This window comes from Colletotrichum tamarilloi, assembly GCF_030869305.1.
Source record: "Colletotrichum tamarilloi strain Tom-12 chromosome Unknown Scaffold_17.1, whole genome shotgun sequence".
NCBI lineage: Eukaryota > Fungi > Ascomycota > Sordariomycetes > Glomerellales > Glomerellaceae > Colletotrichum > Colletotrichum tamarilloi.
Window position 1 is genome coordinate 522,326 of NW_026849400.1, and position 17,227 is coordinate 539,552.

Sequence of the window (17,227 nt, forward strand, 5' to 3'; positions counted from 1 at the left end):
TCATCTGCCGTAGTAGTGCTAAAGATCGTGACAGCTGCCATGCAGCAGCTCACAGACTTGTCAAGTTGCCTTGGGTAAGAGACTCGGAATAATGTTGATCACACTGGTCGCGACACATTCTTGGCCGGGCCTTCGTCAGCAAAGAGTGTGCCTGCAATGGCTGAGGCGGCCCAGTTTGATTCACATGGAAGAGCTGTTTCCCAGAGGCGTAGTCGGCAAACATTACCTGGCAACGAGAAAGTGGCGTGACTTGAACGCATTTCCCTTCTCGCGGTGGAGAATTTGGAATCAGGCTAAGAACGGGTTGGAGGTCTAGCCGTGACGGCAAAGGACAGCAATTGGGATGATAGGTGACGTCTGACAAGTGAAGTTCGATGACAGCCCTTGCCGGGGGTCCGAGAGCAGCCCGGCGAGCAATTCATCCAAGGAGATTGGATGCCGGAGGAAGCGCATCCTGTGTGCATGTCAGTGGACACAACGGGATTGGCACGGGTTCTGCATCTCAAGTTTGCGATGACGGTTCAACCGAGCTGGGTGACTGGGGCCGTGGGCGAGCGTGGTTACCGTAGTGCAGGCAATGAGCGACGATAGATAGCGCAAGGCGTTTGCCTCTGTGACAGTCGACGGGTTTCAACTCGTCTTCCCGAGCTGGGATGAAAGGCAGGTCTGCATGCCGGATCCGAGGAGGATGCCTGCGAGTTGAAGATGAAGACGAGGTTGCGTCGTTGGCTCAAGTGACAAATGGACGGAAGTCGAGGTGAACCTGTTTCACCATTGGACTTTTGGCACAGGCTTCAAACTCAGCCTCGTGTCGCAGGATGGTGCGCCTCCTTGGCGCGAGTGGAGGTTCGCGACAGGGGCGCTGCACACACTAACACTCTCACTCCACGAGTCCACCGCAAGCAACCCCGGTGGCTCGGATCCAGATGAGGGAAGATTGATGACAAGCCCTTTAATTGATGTTGGAATTGGATGGCATATCAGGGGGGAAACAATCTGCTCGTTTACGGGATCTCGGAAGGGATGAGACGAATATGGGGGAGGCGTCGGCCGTGGTGCCGGTCATTCGGGTGCGCCTATGGAAATTCGAGGTTTCGCCAGGTGATCTTTTGCGATGCAGCTTCAAGCATCAAGCCGTAGAGCCGTGCCGTTCGTTTCCAGGCGCAGGGCGAGGCCGCGAAGGCATCGTCATGTGGTGCCGTGGGCCGTGGGTGCCGCATTCGAGTGTCAATCGGCGAGAAGACAGTCCGTACCCATCAAAAGATCCGGCACAGTCATCCACACGATGTGGTATCAGTGGAATCCGTAAGTAAAAGTAGAAGTTTGAATGGCGGGATCAAGACCGAGCATATGTTTCCAACGGTGACAATGGCGGATCTGTCAGTGCAGTGAGCAAAACGTTGTAGGGCAACTTTAGGTGTGGACGATCAATAGCATTAAACTCAGCATCGTTTGCAAAATGTCCGACAATTGGCAGCCCAGAAAGGAAAGTTCTCGACTCAAGCACTTGGGTTGACAGCAGAAAATAGTAGACGAGATGAAAATCGAAACCGTCATCTCATGGATAAGCATCTCGTGCACTAGGGTTGGCCATGAGGAAGATCAGATTAACCTTTTGCTCGGATGGCTGATGCAGGACTGGCCGGTTATCCAACGAGCGAGGTGGCAAGGGGGGAAGGGGTGAACTCGGTGCAAGGTGGTGGTGGGAGGTTGGTTGGTGTCGTCGTTGACGGTTGGGGTGGCAGATATCCAAGGATTCGGTGGACAATGACATGGGAGAGAAGAAGGGGGAGGGGGAAAAGACTCGAGGTTCGAGATGAAGCAACACCTTTGACAAGGGACACCCCTTCCCCCTGCAATTCTTCCAGGGCTACGGTGGTGGGGCGGGTTTCTGGCGGGCGGGATGCTAAGGACAACCTTAAACGTGGTAAGAGGGGATGAGATAATCAACCTTTCCCGTTTTGGCGACCCAAGTGGAGTCGTGGATCTCCACGGGTCTTGGGCCGCTGCAGGTACCGAGTGTAAACGGCGCTTGGCACTCCTGCTGGGACGTGGAAGGTGCCCTCCTCTCACTTCACCACGCTTCCCTTCCAGTTGCAATTGGAAGTGTCCGGAACGATACATGTAGATAAGTCAAGTTACGTACCTAGGTAGGTACGTGCCTCCGTTTTGATCTTGGAATGGAAGGTGAGGCACCAGTGGAAAGGAGATGGCGCACCTTCCAATCCCACAGTTCCGTAGGTAGGCAGGTAGTAGTGTCTTTCTCGATTCCTTTGCGCACCTTCCATTTTCTTGCATTACCCCATCCATCAAGTACGAATATTGCTCGACAGCTCCTTCGGCAACTTCATGGGTTTCCTTGGCACTCAACGTTTGACGGGAGGAAGATCATCCCCGAAGCTCCAACCGCAGTAAGGTACGGTGGACCACACCGACAAGTTCAAGTTTTTTCTTTCTTTTTCCCCTTTCCCTCGCCCACTCACCCTGGAAACCCCTTTGCTGCTCGCCCTCTTTTCTCAAACCGACAATCGACGGTACCGTGACTGGTCATCCCAGGGGGCCTTGCCGTCATCCGAACTTGCCGAATAACAGATTAAGTTTATTGGATGTTTGATGCCATCATTATTGCGCGCCCGCTGCTGACCTTGGTTTTCCGCTCGCTTCGCCAACTCCACATTCCGACCAGCAACGCCAACGTACATATCCTAGGTACTCCGTATGCGAGGTGCTTCGCGTTTGCTTCCACATTCTACAAAACGGCAGAAAAGTCAACTAGGTTTTTGGATGGGCTCCGCCGCCCTTCCGACGAAAAGCCTCCGTGCACTTCTGGCCAAGTACATACATGATACGAGGCATTCGCTCGCGATGCAGACGAGGCACACGATACACTATCCCACCCTTATCTGCGGGACGGAATCCATAAGGGCAAGCTTTGAAGTGGAACGAAATGCAGTGGAGTTGATGCGTTGCATTTCGCTCACCGGAACTAGACGGGCGCTTCCATTCTCATGCGCAATTGCAGACACGAACTGATCGATGGGTAGAACCGCCAGAACCGATGGTCGACTGACAATGTTAATGTTCTGTTGTAGCTGGCCAGCGGTCGCACTAGCACGGCATGTCTCACCCGTCTAAACGGTCCGTTGCCAATCATCCACATTGCCGCTTTCTCCCGGCCAAGCTTGAGACCGTTGTCGTGTCGCTGGTACCCGCAGAAGCACCGTGGAAAAGAAACACAGCACGGCTCGGGGGATCTTCAAGCGGTAACGTCAATCAAGAGAACCCCATCACGAACATGATGATGTGTGTGCGCTGTCAGCAAACAGCACCAGCTTTGCCTCTGCGTGGCCAGTCTTGGCGTTAATACAGGCGTGCCAGGCCTCTCAGGAAAGCCAGCGTCCGGAGGCAAATCATGGCCGATCCTCAAAGGCTTAGCATGAGGAGCTAAACCCATGACGACTCATGGCTCAAGAGCCAAAATCAATTGCATACGCATCCGCAGTTCGGTGTGCCATTTGTCTCGACAGGGTGCGGCTCTCACATATCGGTCCACTACGTGCCTAAGTATCAACGGTCCGTGGGAAATACGGATGGATAGATGCTTGTCCTGACGGACGTTGGCCTAACGGTTATAAACCTGCCAGCTGATGAGTGCAACTTGACGTGCGACAGTGCAGGCATCGAGGAGCGAACTGCCAGTTTTGCCAGTGCTCCAGGGAAATTAGGACGGAGGAGGCTTCGCTCAGATAGCCAGCAATAGAGCATTTGCGGGTGGTTGTGGAGAGAAGGCGCCTCACAAACTCACCTTCGTGCGGTCGGTATCTTGGACGGTGACAATACGTTGGTCGAGTACGGCGACGAGGCACTCCGTAAAGTGCCGCGCTTAAGAGACGGCAAGGACACGAAAATGTCGTCCAGTGTCTCGTTTCGCTTCATCGACGCCTCGGGCGAAACGCCATTTGCCTGATGTGCCGGACAGCAGGCCCCGCCATTGGCTCGCTAAGCCGCGCCGGGGCCAAGTGGGGACTCCATGACCCCATTCTGCGACGACAGGAGCCGCATCAGACCTTCCCAGACCTCGCGACGGCACAAGCCACCACCGGACGAGGGGGGTTCCTTCCAACTACCTTATCCTTACCCTTGCCATACCTTACTTACCCTTACCTTACTGCGTAGCGTAGTCTCTTACTGTCGTCCACATCTGGTGCCAACAACCTTTTTTTCTTTGCCTCGCATCTTGAACCCCTACCAATACTTGTGTGGTAGAGTGGTAGATACCTGCCACAGGGACTAGAGACACCACACTGACGTTACCCGAGCCGCCCTGTTCGACTCAACTTCGTTACCTGCCATCCTGAAGAAGTCGGGAACTGTCCGTCAAGGGTGCCCACCCTCTCCCAGTCTGGGACAACGACATCCCCTGCTCATCTGTAGCTTGTCTCTCTTTTTTTCTATCCGTCTACTCCGTACACTACGTAGTAGTCCGTTCCTTACACTACGGAGACTCTTCAATACACTACGCCTCTGACCAACATCTTTGTCGCCGTTCCCGTCCCATCCATGCAGCTAAACTCGACCACCCCTGCCAAAGCTCAGATCTCTATTCTCCCGTCTCTTCACTCAACCCCCCGATCCATCATCCCTACTTTCTCGGAGCCTGGAGGCGTCTGCCCTTGTCAACTAGTTGTCGCATACCATCTCATCAGACAGATGCTACCTACCCAGTCTCTTTGTCGCTCTCTCTCTCTCTCTCTCTCTCCTCCCTCGACGGACACCTTCTCATAGAGAGCCGACAGACCCTCATCACCTTTTCCCACCCCCTGGTTCGTCACCCACTGCGGGCCTGCCAATTGCCCGCACGGGGATCAGATGCTAAGCAGCATCCATGTACTCACACCCCCGGCCAACAGTTTGAGCCGTGTACTATCCGTAAGGTATACTCAGTAGTATGGTGTATGGCTAGGTACTAGGTAGTCTGCAGACGGGCTCCTGTCAGCCCTTGTCTCCTCCTTCTTCTCCTCCTCTCCCATCTCCCCTGCGCCGCGTTTTGGACTCGTGGAGACGATTCCTCCCCCCCAAGCCGTCATGGAGCCTGTCTCCGTTCATACGACCCCTTGGTCGAACCGGCACCAGCCTGCAACCACAGCCCTGTGCATATAAGACTTGAAAGCTTGGCACTGATCGCATATTTGTCTCGGCCTCTCCCTTCTTAATCCCCAGCAGCGCTCAGTCTCGATCATTCTTTTCGCCTTCCACCCTTTACTTTTATTTCCATTCATCCTGTTGCCTCACGCTGGGAGTGTGTCTTCACATTCATTCATTCATTTCTTTTCAGCTTGTGCTACGTATTCAGGTGTCTGTGACCGTTCCTTTCGTACTCTACTCTTGTTCGCTCCTCGGTCTGGAACCAACCCCTTTCGAACGACAATCTAGTATTTTATTGATAGCGACTCGGTCGACAACTCCCTCGGATTTATCCCCAACGATCAACAAGAAAGAGACAAGATGCAGATTCAAAAGCTCATCACTGCCCTCGCGGGCATGGCCGTCGTCGCCGAGGCCTCCGTCGCCTTCCTCGATGCCTCGCCTTTGAGCGCCGCCCTCGCCAAGCGTCAACAACGTGGTGGTAACCGTGGTGGACAAGGCGGAAACCAAGGTGGAAACGCAAACCAGGGTGGAAATGCCAACGCTGGTAACGGAGCTCTGTGTTTGCAAACGAACGCGGTGCAAAAGGGTTCGCAGCAGGCCGGACAGCCCAACGCCCAACAGGCCAACTCGAAGACGTGAGTATTGACACATACACGGCACAGGCAACCCCCGAAACGCGCTAACCTACTGCCTTGCAGCGACAATGCCAACTTCATCAACATTTGCTCCGGTTCTACCCTCACCGATGGTGAGCAGAAGACTGGCGGTTCCTGCAACGGTATCCCCATGGGCAAGATCCCCGCCCAGACCAAGATGGTGTCTACCGTCATCAACAATCCCCCTCACAACGGCAACATCCAGGCCAACCAGGACTTTGATGTCGAGCTCAAGGTTAACAACCTGCAAGCCGGTTCCTTCACTGACGCTCAGTCTACCTACTACTCGGCTCCCCAGGATCTTAGCGGCGGCGGTACCATTATCGGCCACGTTCACGTCACTGTTCAGGATATGGGTAACTCCTTGACGCCCAACACTCCCCTGGATGCTTCCAAGTTTGTCTTCTTCAAGGGCATCAACGATGCCGGCGATGGCAATGGTAACCTGAAGGCCACCGTCACTGGAGGTCTCCCCGCCGGAAACTACCGCGTCTGCACCATGTCTAGTGCCTCCAACCATCAGCCCGTTCTGATGCCCGTCGCTCAGCGTGGTGCCCAGGATGACTGCAACAAGTTCACCGTTGGTGGAAACGGCGGCAACGCTGCCAACGGCGGCAACGCTGCCAACGGAGGCCAGCAGAGTAAGTCGACCAGTGATACTGCAATGTTTCGTTGATGTACTAACGGATACAAGACAACAACCAGGGCGGAGCTGCCCGTGGAGGTAAGCAAGCCGGAGGCAGACAAGGCGCCGGCGCTGCTGCAGGCGGTGCTGCAGGAGGTGCCGGTCGCGGCGGTGCTGGACGAGGCGCTGGTCAAGGTAATGCTCAAGCAACACCTCAGAACCCCCCTCAAGGATTTCCAAACACACAGTTCCCAGGCCAATTCCCCGGCCAATTTCCTCAATTCCCTGGAAGCGCACCCCCTGGACAGGCCACAGCACAACCCCAGACCGGAAACACACAGGGAGCTCCCAATGCTAACAACTCCGGCCAGGACGGGGACGCCGCCAGTAATTCGGAGAACGCGACGGCGACTCCTTCGGTAGACCCGGCGGCAGCGACGCCAACGCCCACCCAGGGCGGAGGTGCCTCCAACAATGGCAAGGCCAACAGCAATGGATCCGGACAGAACGGCAACGGTAACACTTCTTCTGGATCTGGCAAGGGAGGCGCGACGTCGAACGCTATCGGCGGAATCGCGGCCCCGGCGGTCTCGGACTCTGGCGATAGCAGCCGACCATTCTCCGTCAATGGCAACTCGTTCGTTTCCAAGGCCAATGCGGCGCAGCGTGCTTGCGATGTTCAACGGAATGCCTGTTTCAATGCTTTCAACGGTGGAAAGTTGAACGGGGTCACCACGGCCGACTGTGATGCCCAGGTTCAGACCTGCATCCAGGAGCTCTCATAATCGGAATGCCTTTCGACGACAAGGACGACAAACAACCGAGGGATTATTGGGATATGCACGCGCGCGCTGATACGGACAACACGGGCCTTTTACATCACATACAACGACAAGTCTCCATGCTTTTGGGTTCACCCGGGTCGCCAAAAAGTGTTCTGGTGTTTCTCTGTTTTTAATTTCTTGGGGTTGTTATATTCTACACGAACTGGCAGGAGGTTATTAGATGAGCAGGTTGGCGTGGATGGTTTTTTCTTTTGTTTGATGAAAACCAGCGCTCCCCGTGCTTCGATACCACACACTCACACATCATCAACGACAACACTGGCAAACCCCTCCCCCTCTATATTATTGTTCTAATGTCCCCCTCTCCCCGACAACCCTCACACACATCTCATCACCTCATCACCATGACACAAAATCTTACGATCCGACCTTTCTGTACATTTAGAGGGAGTTGTTTTTCCGTTGACAGGATACGCAGCATGGCTTGGAAAGAAATGGAAGACACAATTCCAGTAGAGAGTGCACACAGTTTTTTTGGATTACTTTTGCTTGGTTCTTTGGTTCTTACTGATTTGACATGTCGTGATATCTTGTCTAGGAGTTCCGCGATCCACTAACAGATGACAAGTCACGATGTCACCCCATCTTAGTAAAAGTCGGGGTGGCAGGAGGTATACCGGCAACACTGCGCCGAACGTCCCTTCTCTCTGATGTTGATGAACCTGTACAGTGAAAGCTGCGGTGCCGAGCTGCGGTCCGAGCTGCGGCGTCTGATCTGCGTGTCGCGATGATGGGGGGGGCACATGTCTCGGCCGGGGGGCCGTGTTATGCGCTGGGGTTGGTGTCTAGGGTGCCTGGTCCGCTTGTTTTGGGGGTGTCTTTCAGTAGGCCTGATGGGAGGGATTTGAACATGACTAAGCTGGACTCTCCAGCGTCGCGTGCCGTTGAGTGGGATACGTGTGTGTGGGTTGGAGACTGGCGTTCGACTTGGCAGGTCTGAGAGGGGGTATGGCCCATGGGAGAGGGGAGGAAAATAGGGTAAAGAAGAGTTGAGACGTGTTTCACGTTGTCCATTCTTCTCTTCTTGTAGTGCCGGAGTTGGGACGGATGGAAGGGATCTTGCGACAGAGGGGGGGGCTTGCGGTACCGTAGAACAGCCTTAACAGACGGACTTATATTTACGAATTCAGGGCTTGAGGCTTAAGGTCCGGGCTTGTGATGTCACGAGTCGAGGCTAGAATCTGGGTACCTATGGTTTGTGGATTGGGGCATGTGTCATGGGTTGGGATGGCACTTTTCGTGTGGTGCCAGGAGGGTTCTGGGGAGGGGGTGTTTGAGGTCTCGTGGGAGGGGGCAATGGGCCTTAGCAGCTAAGGTAGGGTACGGATTAGTGGAGGTATATTAATTAGGAGATTTCGTTTTAACGTTTCGGAAGGGGGGCGGGCGAGAAGAGAGATTGATTGATGTTTATTTCTGCCTTTGGGGAGCTTAATCTTGAGGTCTTTTCTTTGTTTTCGGCGATTGGGATTTCTCTCTCACACACACACACACACATACGCGCGCGCAAGGTGGTCTTGATTGGGCTTGCGTCGGAAGGTTTATTCTCATGACTCTTTTACTTGAACTCTGAGAGTTGTACTTGACTTGAGGCTTAATTTCGCTTTTTGTTTTTTTTGGCTTTTTTGTTCTTCCCTATTCCCGTCCGTTGCTGCGAGGCCGTTTTACCCGTTTTCCCCCATCTCCCTTTTGGCTTTCAGCGTGTTGGTTTCGAGTTGATTTATCGTCGGTTTTCGCAAGTGTGCCACTGAATGAGCAAGTGCAACGATGAGAAGGTCAACTCCACCCTCCAAATCACCGTATCTAAGGTTCCAACAGATGAAAGATTCTGTATGTCGGAGTTCGTCTAGCAACGGGATCATGTTTTTTTTTACGCACTTTTCCGCAACATGGTTTCGGGTTGTTTGCCCTTTGTCTTTTGCCCTCTACTATCGACCTTTACCTTATGGTTGCGCGGATTCTCATGCCTACTTTACCTTACCTTATCATATTCGCTCGTGATGATGCAGGTACCAGAACCTTGCAACTGAATCGCGAGTCCACTTATCTACCTCAGGTACCCCTTCTCGGCGAGCCGCTCAAGGTCAAAAGTCCGTGTTTTCTCCGTCGGGAAACACAGAACTTGACTTACGCACCGTAGAGAAGTCATCACTTTTTTGTTCTTTCGGTCGGTGCCGAGGGCCGTGGCTGCTGTCGTCCCGAGTTTACTTGCATCGCGGCGTCTGCGAGTAGAACGCAAAAGTTGGCAAAATGGCTAATGTCAGAAGTTTCGCCTCATCCTTTGAAGCAAAAGCATCGCAACGTCCCGAGATGAGGGCAAAGGTTTGGACAAGTGCCGCCCCGTCTGAGTCTCGGGGACGACCCGACGTGAACTGACATCTTGGCCGTTCTCCTTTTCTCGTTCTGTTTTTTTTTTTTTTTTTTTTTTTTTTTTTTTTTTTTTTTTTTTTTTTTTTTTTTTTTTTTTTTTTTTTTTTTTTTTTTTTTTTTTTTTTTTTTTTTTTTTTTTTTCTTTTTTGCTTTCTACTTAAGTTCTCCCTTGTTTTTCGCCTTTACTTCCTTCTTGGTAACATGTCCACGCCCTCTCTTGACGATGAAAAGGTTGAGTGTGCCGAGAGAGGGTGAGGTAGGGCGAAATTTGAGTTCTTCAGTAAAGCGGGAACGACAGTCTTGGGTGTAGCCTTTTGGGTTTGCGAGTGACGTTTTGGTTCTTTCAGTCTTTTTCAACGTTCCGTTTGTGCCTGACAATGGTATTTCCTCCATAATAGAGGAAACTTACGTTGAAGATACGGTTTGGATACGTTTCCCTTTTGAGGCCGACACGGCGTCGCGCCGACGTGGACCAGAGAATTTGATTGGTTTTTCCGCCGACATACACACGTTACCGGAGTGCGGCGGACCTTGATCCGCAGAGCTTGATGGGGCAGGGCTCCTTCGGCCCGGGCTTGACATGACCGCGCTGGGTTCCGCTCCGATTGGGAAGTGGAGGCGCTGCCGATCCGGAAGCCGGAGGCACCAGGCGGATCATGGGATGGCGGCTCGTGGTTTGGCGGCCCGGGCACCCAGGGCTCTAATTCCGTGTGAAGTAGCTCCTCGCGGCCATGTCTCAAATCCCTCATTTCCAATAGGGAGGCTCCAACACAAAAAGGTGGTGTCTAACGAAGACGCTAGCTTCTTTGAAGTGCATTGTTTGACAAACATTCGCATACCTAGCTCGCGGGTAGCGACCAACAAGCGTTGGGAACCGCGGAACGCAACAGGATTGGACACAGTCAATTACTGAGGCTGCCCACACCTGAGTATTTAGCCCTCCATATCTTCAGCCCCTCCGAATTGTACCACGCCATTGGTTCAATGGCTTTAGATGTGTTTGCTGGAGTCGATTTCTGGTAGAGAACTACAACCTGGCCAGATCAACGGGTCCCGGATCAGGCTATCGTTAGCTCCGCTGTTGGTTCAACCGGTCTGGGAGAGAGTTGCTTCATCCCTGCATTCAAGCCACAACGTACCTTTCGCAACGGGGAAAAGCAGGCTGGCTGGGACCTAAGTGATCCAGCCAGGTCTCACACGCAATAAGAGACACATAGGCGCAGGGAGCAAACAACTCACAAACCCGGGACTAACTAGGTACTAATGTACCTTTGGCAACGCCTCTGCCGTAGCCTTATATCGAAAACCCTGAATTCTTCAGTTCAGAAGCTCCCAAGTCCGGCGCATATCTCCGGCCCATGATGAGCCCGAGCTGAGAAAGGGGGCAAGAATCGCATTGGGAAAGCAGAGAATCTAGCCCTTGAGCCTCCCTGCCCGGGGGGGGGGGGGGTCGTTCTTTCAACAGGCCAATTGTTCCGCCTGTATTGCAGCGCATCGTCGACCAATGTTTCGACTCTTGAATCTAAGGACTCTATTGGATGCAAGTGGCGAGACATTCTAGAGGCTATGAAAGCTGAACACTTTCTACGCTGGACCGTTTGCTCTGTTGGAACGGCTACCGGGCTAGGGCGTTGGTCACGGTGATGTTGAGAAAGCCGGCAAGTCCGGCGGAGCCTGACCCTATGTTGGCTTGTTGGCCGTATATGAGATCTATCAAGAGAAAGCACCTATGCTACATAAGAGGGGAACAATGGCTCGCCATCAGTGATAGCTCACCTCGCTGAAAAGAATTCATGACCGCCAGAATGCAGTTCGCCGATGCTCTCTTACGTCTCTTGTGGACTTACAGGTCCATCACGGCTCTCGCCGTGGTCTCGGTCTTCCTTCTCGTCTTTACATACGCTCGAAGCCCGAGACGGCGTCTTCCGCCAGGCCTGAGAGGGCTGCCCCTCCTCGGAAACGCCCTCGACGTCCTCAAAGATCCGTGGCTGACTTTTGGCGGCTGGATGAAGACGTATGGTATGCTCGTCCCGCGGTTCCCTCCACTGGCTAACCGACTAACACGAGCCAAATCAGGCACCATCATGCACTTCACCGCTGCCGGAAGCGATGTAGTCGTCCTCAACGACCTCAAGACCTCGTTCGACATCTTGGATCGTCGCGCTGCCGTCACAGCAGACCGGCCCGGTAACGTCATCATAGACATGATGACGGGGTCCTGCTTCGTGCCTTTCCAGAGCCAGAACGCAATGTATGCCCCCTTACATTCATACATCTACAAAGGAAGCAGAGCAGAAAAGCTCACTACGAACTTCCAGGTGGCTGCGCATGCGCAAGGCCTCCCACACAGCGCTCCGCAGCATCTCCTTCCCAGACATCCGCCTCGTCCAGCAAAAGGAGGCTACACTCCTGGCGGCGGACATGCTCAAGGACCCGCAGGACTGGCTGTCGCACCTGCACCGCGCGGTATCCTCGGCGAACATGAATCTGGTATACGGCACGCCTTCCCTCGCGTCGGCCAGCGATTTGAAGCTGGTTTGGCTTGAGGACTTTGTCGCGCGGTTGACCAAGGCTGCGCTGCCTGGTGCGCATTTGAGTCAGGTCTTCCCTTGGTTGAGACATGTACCATCTAAGTATGTTTATTTGGCAGATTGGACAGTGTAGTCACTACGGCGGTGATGAGGATGCTGATGTTTTCTGTCTAGATTCGCGCCTTGGAAGAGGCGGGTGGAGGATTCGTTTGCGGCGGACTCTGCTATCTTTGGAAGTTGGTTCGAGGAGGCCAGACTTGTGAGTATTGCATGGGTGACCCCTATTGTCTTTTTGGAAGTTCTGTGTGCTGAAAACATTTGCAGAGAGGTGTCAATGGCGGCAACTGTCTCGTCAAAAGCTTCATCAAGGACCAGAGCCGGTGCAACTTATCCGACACGGAAATCAACTGGCTCGCGGCGAGCGTCATGTAAGTCCGTCTACGAGGTATACCGACCCTCTTTGATGTGATCAATTTTCTGACAAAATATCTCCAGTGCCGGGGCAAAGTCGATCACGGGCGTGCTCGAGTGGTGGATGTTGGCTATGGTCGTCTACCCCGAGGTGCAGCAGCTCGCCCAGGAGGAGCTGGATCGCGTCGTGGGACGCGAGGCGATGCCGAACTTTGCCGATCACTACGGAAAGCTACCTTACATTCAAGCCATGGTGAGTTGTCGGATTTTCAGAGACTCCTCTCTGTCGCGTGAAACGACATCGCTCACGATTGAACTTGTCCAGGTCAAGGAGTCACTTCGGTGGCGACCAGTCGATCCAATAGGTCTTCCACATCAGAGCTCCGAGGTAAGTCACAGCCTTGCGTCTACAATCTCTCAGTAACCTGACTCTTTCTCACAGGACATATGGTATGAAGGCTGCTTTATACCAAAAGGCTCGTTGCTCATCCCCAACGTCTGGGCCATGAACCGCGATCCGCACACGTACGGCCCGGACGCCCATCACTTCAACCCAGCTCGGTTCCTCGATCCCAAGACTGGGCAGCTCAAGCCGCTGGCAGCGGAGACGAAAGAACAGGGCCACGTCACGTTTGGGTTTGGCCGCCGGTTGTGCGTCGGGCGCCAGATTGCGAATGAGGATCTCTTCATCACTATCGCGACGGTGCTTTGGGCGATGAAGATTGAGCCGAAGGTGGGATACGATGGGTTGAATGTCCCTATAGATGTTGATGGATGTGTCGATGACGGTGTCGTTGTGTGAGATACCCCTGTACTCTTACCAGTTTGTTGCTGTCGCTGACTTTGGATGCCAGACGCCCGGTTCCGTTTGAGTGTACCACCAAATCTCGGTTTCCTGAGGCATTTAAGACCCTGCAGGCTGCCGAGAACTATAGTGTAAGTTGAGGAAGCAATCTTGTACAAGCCAGCTTCGCCATTAGTTTTCACATCTAAAGACTAGCGGATGGCGACCTTGGCGTCCCAGATGTCGCAACTCCGGAGGATCCAAGAGCAGCAAACGTAGTGTCAATCTAAGATAAGATAACACTTTGAGTGGATAACTCACGTCGAAAGCTCGTATATCTACAGTGACGGCAATCAGAAACTCCGGCCACGGCTCGGGGTCCTGTTGACATGCTGTTCTTGATTAGTGATACTGAGCTTCATGCCAAGGTCATGCCACCACATGCTACAAATTGAGTCTGCCGGCATATATTTCCTTTGATTTTCTGACGATTCAGAAACTAGAAATTGACTGCAGTATCTATCTAAGTTTTTTTGAACCTAGCCTTTTGATGGGCCTTCGAGAACTTTCTTGAAGTTCACTAATCAGACTACCACTCACCTTATCGCGACACTCCGGACAGCTGCACCTGCTTTAATCTCCGTCAATTCCACTGATTCTCTTTAGGTGCGAGAGCTGTCCTATTTAGGAACTGTCCTGACCCTACCAGACATCATGTTCCGGGGTAGTAGCTACGGAAGGATAAGTGATCTTCACCATTGCACCACGAAATAGCTCCAAATTTGACTCGCTCAGTTTGATCTTCGTCTGAGCAGACCATTCACTCCCTCGCCATGCCGGAACCATGGGATGATCAGATCGCGCACTTCCAAGGGATACCGTGGTGCGCCAAAGTGCTCTCGGAACCAGGCATCATCGCCAGACCCCTCGTCAGCCGCGAATTCGACCCAGATAATCGCATCTTTGAATTCTGGGGCTCCACACTCTTCAGCGCGGCCACGGTGCCCTTCTTCATCGGCTGCTTCCACATGCCCTCGCCACCACCGGGCGCCGACGGAAACCCTCCTGATAGCCGGCCCCTCGACGAATTGTACATGACCAAGGTCCGCTGCTTCCTGACTCTCGGCCATGGGCTGAGCACGCTCAAGAAGGAGTGGTGCCACGGCGGTGCTGTCGCGGCCATATTCGACGAGTGCATGGGTGCGATCGGTTTCATCAACAAGTTGCTGGGGTTCATGCCGATGCTGCCGCAGGTCACACAGAACTTGAACATCACGTACATACAGCCGGTGCCGACCATGTCGACGGTGGCTTGCACGACGGTCTTGAAGCGGATGGACGGGCCTAGGAAGTTCTTGGTCGAGGCGGAGATCACCGACGAGCTTGGTACGGTTCTTGCCAAGGCGGAAGCGTATTTTGTTGGGATAGAGAAGCGGAAGAAGAGACAGGAGAAGCTGTGACGTGGCTTTGAGAGCTTAATTAGAGAATCGTTTGGGAGTAGACTTTGCTTATATGTAGACATAGACCTCTGCCGCCGGAATCCTTGAGCTGTCAGCATTGGCAGTAGTCAGCTGGGCACCCTTACTTGCTTGGACGCATGGCGCACGAACGACGTTGTGATAATAGATGGGATCTGCATTTCAGTCTATAGCACTGTATTCAAGAAGCTGGCTGCTTTCCTTTGAGGGTCAAGGACATGAGTTGTAATACTTTTACCAGAGCAGCTACTTGAGTATTCTAGACTAACCTCATTTCAAAAGAGGCTGAGCTGTCTCACTAGGCAACCTCGAAATAATGCAAGGTGTCCATCAGCCTTCCAAGTACATCTGCTGCACACTACCAAGCTCATGATATACAGTCGGTCCCCTAGAAGAGTCATTCTCCGCCGTCTGAATATGCACCATCCACTCGTTACTTTCAGGTGACCCATACGCCCCCAAATCATGCCACGAGTGAAGTGTCACAACACCGTGCGACGCAATGATTGTGTAATCCATCGCGCAACGGTTGCAGTGGCCAATCGGCTCGTACCCATGCCCGTCCACCGCAACGCGGATGCCGTCCATGACATCCGAGGACGCCATGTATCTACTGACATACCGGGGGTGGCCCCAGCCCAACCACTGGTTGATGTTCACACCGTCGTCGTCGAACATAACCTGTCCATTGGGCTCCAGTAAGATCATCAGATGCGGACAGACGCGCCTGGAGCAGGTCATCCGAAGCAAACCGGCCTCGAGGTTATCGCGGACCTCGTGCTCCATGTGAATTAGGAACCTGCCCTCGATAATCTTGGGTGTGAAGGCGTACCGGCTCGTGGTGGAGATGAGGTTTGCAGGTACGTCTACTCGCGATGTGAATGGCGCCATAATGTCCTCAAGGAGTCGTTGCTGGTTCTTGTCTATTGCCCCGCTATCACTCATACGAGCCAATTTAAGAGCGAGCTGTACGTGCGCATGCCGGAGATTGTAGTTCTTCGGATTAAAAATGTGGCGAGAGTTTTGCTGGCAGGGAAAGGGGTTGTGGCTCTTGGCTCCGGGGATATCTTGCGTACAAATCCTGTGAAGACAGCAGCAGGGGCTGCATACCCAGTGGTTCGGCTTGGTGTAAGCGAGGCCCGTCCAGAAGGCGAGTTTGTGGTTGCGAGGGAGTGAGATAAGGGCGAGGGTCCAGTCTCTGTGCGTGAGGATACGAAGGCCTTTGCAGGTGTGAGAGAGAGCGAATTCGTCGTGTAGCGGGAGGGAACTGAGTATCTGGTACAGGATCTCGTTTGGGAGGGACTGGATCGGTGAAGCGTTGTCTGCAGAGGACGACTTTGTTGTTTCCGTTCGAAAACGTTGGAAGAGACGGTGGTTATGATGAACGAGCAGTCGTCTGAGACGATCCATATTGTGTTGCTGGGCTTGTGTAAGTTGTAGCTGGCTTACTGGGTGACTGTGTCGGTGGATGTTGAAGCTGAGGGAGTTGTCATGAGGTGATTTCGCCAAAATAGTTGAAAAGATTTCAAGCTGCTTGTTCGATGCGACCGACTTTCATGACTAGGAAGAGCAAGGCCAAGTCATTAACTATGAAGTAAGGCAGTTCATTACGATAGGAAGTTCTTCCTAACTTGGCCATTCAGGCCCTCACCAATACCTGGAAGGACGGTTCGTTGGAGATTCGGGTCCTCGGAGCACCCTTTTGTCTAGAATCCACCGGTTGAGACTCGGACCACGAAGCCTTGGACGACATTTTCGGGCTCATCATGTCCCCTCACTAACCCAGCATCTTCGCTTCTACCTCTACATCGAGTACTCAGGTGGGATTGGGGGTAGAGGCAAGGGGTCCTAGGTTCGTCGTTGAGGAATACCTTCAGCCACCATGGATCTAGAGCAGTTCACTTAATGGCGACGAAAAACCGATAGATGGGTCTTAATCAAGTTACCGTCTCTCTCTTCCGTCTCGGTCCACGAGCCGTAACATCCCGCCTCTAGACAGCGAGTTTCTGCACCGACGATGCATCATCTGTCCTGAACTTTCTGATGCGACTCAGATTCGTGCTACAATGTTGATCTTCGACGATAAAGGACAACGATGAGGCTTGATCCGTCTGAAATCCCAAAGCCAGATATCGATATCGGTCCGCCTTTAGTCTACAAGACAAGATCTCAGCATCTCCGAGGGCGTCACAGAACCTCTGTCGCTGGATAGGAATTCATACTATCAGAAGACATCCATCGTATCTTCGGATCATTTCGTCCCGAAAGAAGAAAAAGCAGAGTCCGGTCGTCCACCTGGAGCTATCCGGGCGGGAGCATGGAGGTTACATCCCACCTTAGCAGACCCATGTTTGATCGCGATGGACGTTCAACGCAAATCAG

The 17,227-nt window shown here is 53.1% G+C and overlaps 5 protein-coding genes across 5 annotated transcripts; 3 read left to right on the top strand and 2 right to left on the bottom strand.

Moving 5' to 3' along the window:
• Positions 1 to 5,505: 5,505 nt before the first annotated feature.
• CTAM01_06338 (uncharacterized protein) lies at positions 5,506 to 7,214 on the top strand (the record flags this gene model as incomplete). Its single annotated transcript, XM_060522365.1, has 3 exons — positions 5,506 to 5,783; positions 5,847 to 6,445; positions 6,499 to 7,214. 3 exons carry the CDS (start codon positions 5,506 to 5,508, stop codon positions 7,212 to 7,214), a joined length of 1,593 nt encoding a protein of 530 aa, XP_060383093.1.
• A 2,104-nt stretch (positions 7,215 to 9,318) lies between these two features.
• On the bottom strand, positions 9,319 to 10,390 carry CTAM01_06339 (uncharacterized protein; the record flags this gene model as incomplete). Its single annotated transcript, XM_060522366.1, has 2 exons — positions 9,319 to 9,493; positions 10,152 to 10,390. 2 exons carry the CDS (start codon positions 10,388 to 10,390, stop codon positions 9,319 to 9,321), a joined length of 414 nt encoding a protein of 137 aa, XP_060383094.1.
• Positions 10,391 to 11,446: 1,056 nt separating this feature from the next.
• Positions 11,447 to 13,528, top strand: CTAM01_06340 (uncharacterized protein; the record flags this gene model as incomplete). The annotated part of the gene is made up of 9 exons (XM_060522367.1): positions 11,447 to 11,660; positions 11,718 to 11,892; positions 11,960 to 12,274; positions 12,347 to 12,431; positions 12,497 to 12,600; positions 12,668 to 12,836; positions 12,909 to 12,971; positions 13,026 to 13,381; positions 13,438 to 13,528. 9 exons carry the CDS (start codon positions 11,447 to 11,449, stop codon positions 13,526 to 13,528), a joined length of 1,572 nt encoding a protein of 523 aa, XP_060383095.1.
• A 672-nt stretch (positions 13,529 to 14,200) lies between these two features.
• On the top strand, positions 14,201 to 14,827 carry CTAM01_06341 (thioesterase superfamily protein; the record flags this gene model as incomplete). The annotated part of the gene is made up of 1 exon (XM_060522368.1): positions 14,201 to 14,827. The coding sequence occupies one exon, from the start codon at positions 14,201 to 14,203 to the stop codon at positions 14,825 to 14,827; it is 627 nt and encodes a 208-aa protein (XP_060383096.1).
• Positions 14,828 to 15,175: 348 nt separating this feature from the next.
• Positions 15,176 to 16,255, bottom strand: CTAM01_06342 (uncharacterized protein; the record flags this gene model as incomplete). The annotated part of the gene is made up of 1 exon (XM_060522369.1): positions 15,176 to 16,255. One exon carries the CDS (start codon positions 16,253 to 16,255, stop codon positions 15,176 to 15,178), a length of 1,080 nt encoding a protein of 359 aa, XP_060383097.1.
• Between the last annotated feature and the right edge of the window lie 972 nt (positions 16,256 to 17,227).